This window comes from Symphalangus syndactylus, chromosome 9, assembly GCF_028878055.3.
Source record: "Symphalangus syndactylus isolate Jambi chromosome 9, NHGRI_mSymSyn1-v2.1_pri, whole genome shotgun sequence".
Lineage (NCBI taxonomy): Eukaryota > Metazoa > Chordata > Mammalia > Primates > Hylobatidae > Symphalangus > Symphalangus syndactylus.
The window spans coordinates 39,086,637-39,099,010 of record NC_072431.2 but is presented as its reverse complement, the minus strand read 5'-3'; the positions used below and the strand labels follow the sequence as shown (position 1 = coordinate 39,099,010).

Below are 12,374 nucleotides of genomic sequence, written 5' to 3'. Positions count from 1 at the left end.
GCAAGCTTCAAAGAATTCCCATTATATTCTTCACTCTCCATAATTCTACCGGAAATACAATCAGTGGTTACCTTTCTCCTAGTCTGTAGGGTTTGCATTATTCGTCTTTTTACTTGAGGTAGCCCCACTTAGGTGTTAAATAAGGAATGGCTGATCCCCCGGCTAAGGGGAACACCTACCTTATGAAGAATACTGGTTTACATTATTATTTAGTGGAAATGATGGAGGCTTCCAAAAGTAGATGTCTGGGGGGCTGGAAGAAGGGGTGGGCAAGAGTTAAAATGAAATCCGTAAATTCTAAGGAAGCAAAGTGGACTTAAAATCAGTAATCAAGTTGGTGAGTGAAAGAACATTTCCTTACCACAAGGTGGAAAGGGTAGAAAGAGTAAGAAGAGAAACTTTCATTTAGTTCTTTTTTTTTTTTTCCAAAGTAAACGCTCTCTGATCTACCTGTTACAAAAACACTTGAGAAGCTTAGAAAATTCAGACTCCTAAGACCCACTCAAGAATTACTGAATCTAGGGACCATCTCTGGGGACAGAGGCTTGAAACCTTCACTTTAATGGCATTTAAGCCTTTAAAATTTGAGAGCCATGGCTCTGCTCTTCTCTCTCTCTTCCACAAAGCCATTCCTGAATCATTTTCTAGAAGTATTCTTTCCATTCCATTTATGCAAGACGGAAGGCTTCTGAGGAAAAGAATGGAAATTAAGTTTAGTGGAAAGAGACAGCATGATGCAGAGGGAAGAAAGCCCTGAAAACAGCTACTCCAGCCACTTACTTCTTGTGTACCTTGGACAAGGTCTCAATCATCTTAATGCTCTCAATTTCCAGATTAATAAAATGAAGGTAATGTTAACCTATTATAGGGTTGTGAAAATTAAATGAAAAAGAGGATGCCATATTGTCAGTACTAAAACTTCCATGACATTTCACCCATCCTTTTATTCTAGAAGGAGGGTGCAGGGGCAAAGGAAGACCAGTGGACCCAGAAGATAAAAGTTCATGTCTCATTTCTGCTGTTTCTTGGCTGGATGATCCCTGAATTACCAATTAAAGTCTTGGAACTTCAGTTTTCTGATGGGGAAAAAATGAGAATAATGAAGACTACCTTATGGGGTTGCTGTGTAGATTTAATGAGATAATATATCTGAGAGTGCTTTATAAAGTGCAATAAAATATTAATTATCATATTATCAACATATATCCCTAATCTTTCTTCTAGACTGTGTATTTCTTAAGGACAAGATCTGCATTTGATTTGTCTTTAAATACACTCATGCTGAATGATTTAATTAAGAATCTCTGTATTATGGAGTGACATCGCACCACAAAATTCTGCCCATAAAAGGTGAGTCAAAAATCTTCAAAAGAAGCAGCACCTTCTGATGTACAGAACAAAAAGAAGTTGTCACAGGAGATAGCAGGTGCTGGAAATCCTGATACTCGCTCTGGGTGGTGTTGACTTCCTACTGAAGGACACAGAGAAAGCCAGATGCAAGTCTGACATGGCTAATTGGGAGGTGTGTGGTCCTCTTGGAGCCTTTTCCTGAGATGTGACAGAGTGCCTGCCAAGACTAATCAAACCCAACTGCTACCCACTTCTGCTGAATCATATGGGGCTGCATTGCAGCATCTGAAGGAACCTGGGATTTATCTCTCATGATGTTGAAGCCCTAGATAGGAAATGGAAAGTCTGGGAACGCAGGTGGTGTTTTCATTTCTCTCTGCATTTGAAGGCTATAACTTTGGAAAGGACGGAGGAAGGGAGATGAAAGTAAATGGTGTTAGAGAACAGGATTTCTCTTTTCTAGATTGAGGGTAACAATACCTTGTTGTTGGGCCAAACACAGGATTCAGGTTACGTAGACTTACTGGGCCAGAGGTGTTCTGACTCAGTCAAAAATAATTAAAGCTGAAATTAATTTAAAATTCAAAAAGATGGTATAGTAAACAATTATGACATAGATGGAAGAATTAGTGGAGGGATTTATAGTAATTCTAAGGAGAAAAACAATAGAAAAGCAATAAGGAATTAGAGTCAAGTCCCCAGGTGTCCACACAACAATGCAGTGAATGTGAATAATTAATGAGGATAAATTAATATTTAAACATAGCCATAAATGTGCATTCCAAAGAATCACGTAGATCCAATGCAATGAAAGATTCCTGGCTAGAATATAGCATTGAGCAGAGAATGGAATATTATAGAAAGGAAGATGCAATAGACACATACAAAAATATGAGACTTGAAAAGATCAATAGTTAAATAAGTATTTGAATTTAGGCTCAAAAACTGACTGCACAAAAATAAATTAAGAATGTTCTAGGTTAAGAGATTTTCAGATAAAAAGGAACTGAGGATTTTGAGTTTATGACAAGGTCCAGATAAGTCTGTGGATGCCAGAGGCAAATGCGGTCATAAGCTGGGTGTCACATCTCATCTCTCCTACGCTCTGCACTGTTAAGATCTTATCTGTAGTATTTCGCCCAACTCTGGACACCGCATTTAAGAGTGTCCTAGAAAAATGTCTGAAGGAGTATAAGCACTAAGAATGATGACAGGTTTAGAAACCATGTTATATGGAAAACAGTTAAAGGAACTGTGGACATTTATTCCAAGGGACAAAAAAAAAAAAAAATAGGAGCCACATAATGCTGCCTTGTCTATGTGAAGGGCTGTCATTAGGCTGGAGAATTAAGACTTTGTGTGGTTGCAGAGGAAGGAACTCTAACTGGTGATTCTGGGATTCCAGAGAAACAGATTTGGATGAATACAAATAGGGCTTTCTAACAGTGTCGATGTCTTGTTAACAGGGGGACCTCCTTGATATTAGGAAGTTACCCTGCAGAAGTGAGAGAACCACTCTGCAAAGGAAGAAAGCTGAATCTCGAAGCCCCTTTTCAACTCTATTAGCCTATGTCCCTGTGACCAGATAAGGGAAATAAAGGAAGTAGATGAATTAAAACTAACTCCTAGGTGTGGGGGCTGCATGCTTTGGAGGAGGTGGTATTACTCACAAAGAAACAGGTAAATGGGGAAGAGGAGCCTTTGGGAGGGCAGATGGTGAGGCTGAGTTTGAGAAAATGGCAGATACTCAAATGGTTTCAAAATTATCAGTTTAAGTAGCTTTGAATCCAGTTAACTTGGTTCTTTTCTTTGGATTTGGCACTTAAGAGCCTCCCTGGTTATGTTACTTAGTTTCATGAGTTATGAAGGTGAAGAGAAAGGAGCAGGAGAAAGCTAGTATTTAAGAGTAAAAGAAAGAGTCATTACTAGGCGATATATTATCCAACTGAAATTTCAGAGCAGAGTAGTTGTTATTTTGTTCATTTCACAGATAAAGAAATTAAAGTTAGAGAAGTTACTAATTTGTCTAATTCAAACTACCAGTAGGTAGAAATAGGATTCAAACCTATTTCATTAAAAAAAATAATATCCTGTACAAAAGGAATATATGCAAGGCTATGGGCAAACAAATTTGAATGTGTCACCATTACCAGCAAAAGAAATAAGTGTTTTAATAGTGAGTATACAAGTATAAAGGAGAGCTCTTTGGACTTAGCAGATGCACACAAAATGCATTTGGAACTACATGATAGGAATCATTCAGATCATGGATTCTAAGTACTGAAAAACAGGATGTAACTAAAACTTTTAGCATAATAGAAATAAAAAATAGAATGTTTTACAATCTACTGCTTTTTTTATAAAGGAATAGATAAGAATGGAAAAAAGACTTCCTGATCAAGGAAAAGTATACTCATTTTTATTCCATAAAATAGTAAATATTCATATCCCCAATTTGTATATTTATAAATTAATAAACTCATTTATCTGAATAAAGCTCAAATGACTAGATTTTGTTTTAAGGTGAAGCAGACATATTTACTTACAAAGATGGCCTTCAAATACCCTAAGATACAAATTATTGAAGGAAAACTTCAGTTGCATTTAATGTAATATTTTATTTTATTTATTTTTTATTTTTTTTTGAGACGGAGTCTTGCTCTGTCCCCCAGGCTAGAGTGCAGTGGTGCGATCTCGGCTCACTGCAAGCTCCGCCTCCCGGGTTCACGCCATTCTCCTGCCTCAGCCTCCCGAGTAGCTGGGACTACAGGCGCCCGCCAACACGCCCGGCTAATTTTTTTGTATTTTTAGTAGAGACGGGGTTTCACCGTGTTAGCCAGAATGGTCTCGATCTCCTGACCTCGTGATCCGCCCGCCTCGGCCTCCCAAAGTGCTGGGATTACAGGCTTGAGCCACCGCGCCTGGCCTTATATATATACTTCTTGAGGATTTTAAAATCTATTTAACTTGATGTAGATACCAAACATTCACTTAATTTTATCTCCAAACCACATTATATGTATTCTGGAGAAAGAGGACTTGCCATCTTTGACTAAGGGTCAATAGCTAAAGAGAAAGTAAAAAACAGTATTTGATCCTTGATTCCAGTGATATTTTGGGGTCATTCATATTCATTTGCAATGATAAATTAGCTAGTTAACCTTAAAGTATATCTGGGTGAATATAACCTGTGACCAGATAAGGGAAATAAAGGAAGCAGATGAATCAAAACTAACTCCTAGGTTTTGGGGCTACATAAGTTATAGCCATTTGGTATAATGTTCTAGTTTTATTGGAAAATTTCTATTTTCAGGTTTATAACTTAGATATTACATATACTTAAAAAAGATTAAAAATAAAATAAAGAGCTTATTTTGACATTACTCTTAATTAAACTAAACATGTGTGAGTCAATGACACAAATGCCATCATATAAAAGTTTCAGAATAATACAATGAAAATGACCAACTTACACAAATGCCATCATATAAAAGTTTCAGAATAATACAGTGAAAATGATCAACTAATGTTGTATGTTCTTTGAATACCTTATTGACAAGAACTATAACTTTTCCAGGCTCAGATGCTTTTTTCTTCTTGTCTAAGTGATCCTTGGCAATGTAAACGGCCACTCTGGTTTTTCCACTCCCTGTAGGAAGGCAGATGATGATATTCTTCCCTTCCAAGGCTGGCTGGGCAACTTCCATTTGGTAAGGCCTGAGATGGAGTTCTGGCTCTGGGGATGCTCTTGCTGCCACATTCTCTTCATCTGAAGAAGGTTGAAAAGAAAAATAAGAGAAGGGACAACAAAATAACAGAGCTTAGGAAGCCTGAAACTGAACGTAGGCCTCTTGTGCTTTAAACTCCTTTTCACGTGTGGTCCAAACCAATTCATTTTCTCTTTTCTGTACCAATGAATGTCTGCTCTCTGCATTTGCAGAATACAACCCCGGCTCCCTCTCACAGAAGGAGTCTGGGGGTGTGGGGGCGCAGAGGGAGTCAACTAATTAAGAGGACTGGGAAGGAGCAACATGGTGGAGTGTTTTCACAGAGCGGGTGAAGCCAAGGCGAATTTGTAGAAAGGGCTGTGGTGCGGGATTGGCAGGTATAGTTGTTAAGGCATCAGACTTCCCATTTCTTTGTGGAGTCATTATGCCTTGCTTGTTTCACTCAGCCCTTCCACCTACAAAATCAAGAGGAGCTGAGAAAGTTGGAATCATTAGTCCTCCCAGTTCCGTATTTCCTTTTTTTTTTTTTTTTTTGCAAAGAAGGTATTATGGCTGATACTATTTTCTTCCATTTGTAGAAACTTTATCTGGCAACCAAATACCAAAAAGCACACACACACACACACACACACACACACGACACCCTATCTATCTCAAGTTCCTTTTTCCATCTGAGGCAACTACATTGTACAGAAGTGATATTTAGAGAGTAGAGGAAAAAACTCTTCCTATGCTAGCCTTTAATTGGTAGGTTTTCCTTGAAAGGTAAAAATAATTTTGTTGGTTTAAACTAAATTATGACTACTTTTGCCATTTTTTTGTGAATTGTTATCTTTATTACTTCCTTATGTTTATGGCTCCACATATTCCTACTTTTTCTAAAATCCAAAGTATAATATATTGAAAATATTTTCAATTAACATAGACTTTAAATTTAAAATACTGATAAAATAAGTCCTAACATAAACTTTATGAATATTAAAATAAAATTATTATAATATATCTTGTTTTAGATAGAATATATTTTATTTAGAAGTGACCATATTGACCTATGTTACCAGGGGAAAAAGATCTAAAAATGCATAGCTTATAATGTGAAATGAAGTAAAATAAATATTATATCAATTTAAAAGCCCATCTTATGCCTTATATAATCACAAGAAAAAATGAAGTAACAGTATTTATCTATATTTCATCACACATGAAATAACTTCATTTTCTTATCAATGATTGCAATAAAACTAAGCTAACATAATCCCATTAACTTCAAAAAACTTGCTGATGGCTCCATTTCAGCCCCTGGATAATTCTATTTGAGTGGGTTTTAACTTGTTGTGATAGTACTATCTGAACAGATAGGAAAATTCACACCAAATACCACTTAGGATCATCTACTAACCTGGCAGGAAATTTGCCTTCTGTATGGATGAGTAAAAACAGATGCAATACATTTAAGCTATCATTGGATCATCTGCTGATTCATTCAATATGATTTTTATGAAAAACTCATTTAAAATCACCAGCATTTAAAATATACCTTTATAAGTTTCCATGCTTGTTTTCAACTCTACAATATTTACAATAATTCATCTTGTATTATATTTATGTAAGGCTGTGATTTATTTAAGAACAATGTTACTCCTCTGTAGCTTTTATAGACTATCAAAACCCTGATATTTCACCTCTATTAAGATAATTTATCATCTAACTTTTCCAAAAGAGCCAGTATATTTGCAAAGGAAGATGCATTATAAAGTGTCTAAACAAAGACCCAAAAATTTACTACTGCTAAATTTTTATTTGATCTAGGAAGTTTGTTAAAATATAGCAATAAATCCTCTTTGTTTAATTTCATCTGAGGTACATTTTTGCATAGATTTTAAGAATACTAATAAAATGCTCCTTCCTTGATAATAGTTGCAGAATAAACTATTAAAAGAGTACATTTTAATAATAATTTCCCCCATTTTTCATGCTTACTACTATATCCTTGAATAAGAAATATTAAAAAGAGAAACATATAGCGATTTCCTAAGTCTCTTTCCCGAGAATCCAGAACCAAATCAAATGAGTAAAATATTAATGTTACTCACACATTCTAATCATTTATTAAGCTGATACATTTAAGAAGAGTGAGAATGTTAAAAGGACTATTGTGTTTACAGTATAACTTCAGAACCAAAGTCATGAGGTTTTACTGCTACTTAAGTAGGCATGTACCACGAATTTATTCTTCAGTCAATATTGACTGGACACCTATTATATGCCAGGCACTCTCAATAATATAGTTGTCCTGAAGGACTTTAGAGTCTAGGACACTATATCGCTGTTACAAAAATACCTGGTTAGACAGATAGCTCAGTAATCTTCCATATTTTTGATTTAAGACTAGGAGATTTGATAGGTGGCCCTAAGTTTAAAAAGAAGCACAGTGTGGATACAGGAAAAAATTAGAGTTGGATTCAATGTGAGACTAGCATCCAAAGAATAAAAGCTGGGTGAGTGCTAAATATTCAGCCTGATTCTTGCCTTATCACATCCTGTGACACAGGGATGGAAGAATTTATCCACAGAAGCAATAAAAACAGAGTTTTCTCTTCTCTGTCAGCAGAAGGAGAGAACTGGGCTGGTATCAATGAGCCAGGAGCCAATTTCCTTTATAAAAGAAATGTTTGGGTTTTTGATTGTTTGTTGTTTGTTTGTTTTTGGCTTTCTCTGAAAAGCATAATCAATTAAATGAAAATAGTAGTTAAAATATGCACAAGCTTTGAATAACACTGTGCCCTCCCTCTACAACAAGTATTGATTAAAGACCTTAAAATTATACCATATAAATGGTCAAAAAAGAAAATCAAATAAGGCTTAAATAATAATATTCTATTGGAACTACACCATGTGGCAAATTTCATTCTCACATTGATTTTGACAGCTGAGTTATTCTTGGAGAGAAAAGGTCTGTCACTGCATGTGTTTGAAATCTACAAAGTATTCCTTTACCTATAGTATGTTACCACAGAAAAATACACCATTCCAGCTGGACAAATATTAATAGGCATTATCTTGAAATAGTAAGGAAACACTTTCTACATATCAGGCCAATGTGTATTGCCAAAAACATTGCCACTTTTTGAGAGGCAATATATCTTTCTGAAAATGGGAAACAGAAAAAAAAGCCTTTCATAATATAATTAGAATATTTATACTTTAAAAGTACTGGTAATCATGTTTACTATGGCATAACACTTCCACAAAGGAATATAATATTATTGTTTTGGGTCACACCTTATGGCCCATATATGACCTCTGGAGGAGGAGGAAGGACATATAGAATGAAGTCCCTTTTGATGTCAACTTCAAAGATTAAAACACAGTTGCAGATTCTGTAATACTTTTCAGTGCCTCAATATGTGTTTAACAGTTCACCGATTTATCTAAACTTCCTTTTGAAATGGTTTCTATTTTAGCTTATACCAGGCACTTGTGGGCAAGGAATTTCATAATTTTACCATTTCAGAAATTGACTACCCACTAGGCAAACTAATTCTTTGCTCCTAAGTACTGATCCATCTAGAACTTCAAGTGGTGTTCTTTCAAGTGCGTTTGTCTTCAAAAATGTATTTGCCTTTGAAAATGTATTTGCTTTTCAAAAGTAGATTGCGTTCAGATTTATTATGTGTTTCATGCCACACTGAGGACTAAAAATCAGCAAATACATTTGTTAACAGCTCTAAATAGGCAAGATGCCCTGCACATAGAAGGTACACGTTAAATATTTATTGAATGAATGGATATTGTTGAAAAGCCCTTACTTAGACAAACGAAAATTAGCATGATCTCCAAAAACTTAAAGCAACCTATAATGATGTTAAATATTAGCTAGAGTATCTATTTTGAGTTCTAGCATAGCATGTAATAGAAATGTTAATTATTAAATTGAACAATTTTATGACAAAGATAGAAAAAACAAATATAATCCACAGAAATAAGCACATGGCAAGAACTCAATAAACACTGACTGAATTGAACAGAAAATGAATTCACCCTTTTAAATGAAGATTAAAGTTGTGACTGACATTTGGTGAATTGGGTTTCCTCAAACTAATTTGTTCTAAGGGATTCAGGAGTGTCACTGTGATAAAAGGATATATGAAAAAAGAGGTGCTACAATCTAATTTGGAAAGCATTTAGGATTCATGACAATCTTTCTATAAACTATTTTGCCGCCTTAGGCCTCTTGTGGATATCAATTTTTATAATTCTTCTGACAATGCAGGATAATCTGAATTATATAATATATTCTTAGGGGAAACAACTCAATCACAAATGAAGAATAAAGTAATTTGTTTCTTAATTTATCATTTTTCCAATGCTTTTTAGCTGGCCCCTTGCAAAGCATTTTCTTTTTGTTTGTGATTTGTTCATTTTAATTGTGAAATACTTCAAACACGTAGACAAATATAGAAAGGTATGTAATGGACACCCACTAACCCATCACCTACATTTAATAATGTTAACATTTTAGCTTAGTAGTCATCATGGAAATATACACTCAGAGAAAAGAAAGAAACAATTTGAAATCTATCAGACTAACAAATTAGGAAAACTGATAACAGGAAGTACTAATGAAGGTGTGGGGAATTAGGAAGAGGCACTCTCATTTATTGCTGGTGGAATATGCAACTGATATGGAAAGTAATTTGGGAAAAACCTGGTAAAATTTTCATTTAGTGACCGAAATATTTTGCCAACTCTACTCCTATTCAAAAGATATTTATACAAACTTGACTTCTTTTACTTATATATGTAATTTCTAGTTAATCATACTTCTCTTATTGATAGTATCAATTTTTTATTTAAAAAGTATTTTAATTTAAAAAGTAGAGTTTGGAAGTAAATAAATGTACCAAATTGAATACAGTCTATTTAAATGCAGTCAAATTAATTGAAACAGATCCCATAAATAAAATAGATGACATGACTATATGGAATGTGGCATATGCCAGACCAAAAAGATATGTACTGGATCAAAATTAGAGAGTTTGGTTCTAAGACTTTTGTAAGTTACACTTTTAAAGAAAGTGAATGGCAAAGTTCCAAAACTATTTCACTGTAGAAAAGAATTGCTTTAATTGCATAAATACATTAGGGAGGGTATGAACAGCCCCCATGCTTCCACTATATGGCGTCTTATTTCACACTTTTTAAGGTTTACACAACAGTTAGGCAGTACCTGAATCACTTCCCATGGTGCCTGAATCACTGCCCATGTTGCTGTTATGTCCAAGACTTTCATCTAAGCAGCTGACACTTCCTTCTGCCAAACTTGTGTCTGATTCTGCAAAGGAAAACATTTTAAAATATTTTTAAAATATTTCTGAGAATAAACGTATTTTAACTGCACACCTCTACAGCACACAGTACATACAGTTCAATTCAAGTGGGGAAGGCACACCCAGACAATTACGAATAAAAGGTAAGCGCTTCTGGCAGGCTACATTAAAAAAAATCCACTATGGATGAGCAGCTGCTGAGTAGTGACTCAAATACAAATTACCTACTTAAAGTACTACACATCCAATATGAGAGCTAAAGCAAATTCCTAAGGGTTTATAATTTTCATTGCCCTTCTACATGTAAAGGTTGCCCAAGAAAACAATATTTAGGTTTGATATGTCTTCTAAACAAAAAGCAGTACATAGAAACCTTTGAGCTCTTTTCATTTAAAATGATAGGGAATTAATAAAGCACAAAAAATTAATAAAGTACCTGGACCTACTGATCAGTTATGAAAATGATAGTTTGGAGATAAACATAAATGTAAAATCTCAAAGAGAATTTGTTCAAAAAGAATATCACTAAAGCCTGGCATCACAGTTGTACTAGAAGCTCATGTGAGGTTGGAAATAACTGTTTTTCTTTACTATAATTAGATTAAGCCTCTATCAAAGAGTTATGGTTAATATGGATGGATGGCAGTGCACACCCTTCATTTATGAATCCCGACATTCTGTTTTCAGAACTCAGGATCAATTCTTTTTGAAAACCTTCTTTCCCTCAAGAGAAGAATTCTTTTCTTACAGTTTATTTCCAACACTTACACAATCTCATCCTCAAGTACCAGAACTATCGTTAAATTGGTAAAAATAAAGCAATGGTGGTTACTAATATTGGCTTTGGAATCAGAAGAACTCGCAAAATTTGCTATTCACTTTGCTCTGAATCTAACAAGTTCCCCTTGTTTTAAAATGAGGCTAATCCCACTTACATCACAGCCCTTGATAACCTTTAAGTAATATTAGGTGCAACAAGCTCTTGGCACAGGACTTTAATTGCTGGCAATTAGAAAAGGAAATAAAAATCAAGAAATGATATATTCTTAGGATAAGAGTTCCATTAGATAATGTTCTTCTTATAATTAAAAATATTTTATAATATTTATACTTAGATAATATTTCATCCTAAAGCCTCTTAACACACTAACAAGGTAGCTCTTAGCTATTTAAAACTAGTCTGAGTGTCATATTTAGGGCTGAAAATAAAAATGGATGAAAAAATAGACACACAGTATGTTTTAATAAAACTTCTCTGAAAAGAGATGATATACAACCCAAAACTGCAAATATTTCCTTTTTCCTTAACTAGTTAATTTTTTCAAGTCGGCTATATTAAGATATAATTTACTTACTAAAAAGATTACTCTTTTTATGTTTATAGTTTGAGAAGTTTGACAAATATATACAGTTTTGCAACTTTGAAGAGTTTGACATATGTATACAGTTATGCAACTACCATTACAATTAAGATATTTCCAGCACCCCAAAAGTCTACTCAAGCCTCTTTGCAGTAAATCCCTCTGGCTATCTAATCTGGTTTCTGTTCCAGATCAGACAACCAGTGGCAACCACTGATCTGGTTTCTGTTCCAATAGTTTTTCCTTTTCCAGGATGTCATATGAATGGATTCATGCAATATGTAGCCTTTATGTCTGTCTTTTAAAACTTAATTTATAATAATTGTGACTCATCTATGTTGTTGTGTGTATTACTGATTTGTTCCTTTTTATTGCTGACTAGTATTCCACTGAGAATCTGTGACATTTACATCTCCCATCCAATTTGGATGAGCCTATTTAGTTTAAGAGCTATAACAGAATTACAGCCAATGCCAATCAAATATGTAAGATATCTTTCTGAAAAATTAAAAGTAAGCTGATAAGAAATTTGTAGAAAAATTCTCAATGGACATACATACTGTTTAAGTATATTAACACAACATAAATATACTAATGTGAAAATA

The 12,374-nt window shown here is 34.4% G+C and overlaps 1 protein-coding gene across 1 annotated transcript in view; it reads right to left on the bottom strand.

The window, feature by feature from the left end:
• IFIH1 (interferon induced with helicase C domain 1) overlaps positions 1-12,374 on the bottom strand; it is a 52,612-nt gene that overhangs the window by 16,893 nt on the left and 23,345 nt on the right. The window contains exons 4-5 of the mRNA XM_055291951.2: positions 10,309-10,413; positions 4,899-5,119 (exon numbers count right to left, since the gene is read on the bottom strand). Coding sequence (XP_055147926.1) covers positions 4,899-5,119; positions 10,309-10,413 — 326 coding nt within the window. The remainder of the gene's footprint in view (positions 1-4,898; positions 5,120-10,308; positions 10,414-12,374) is intronic.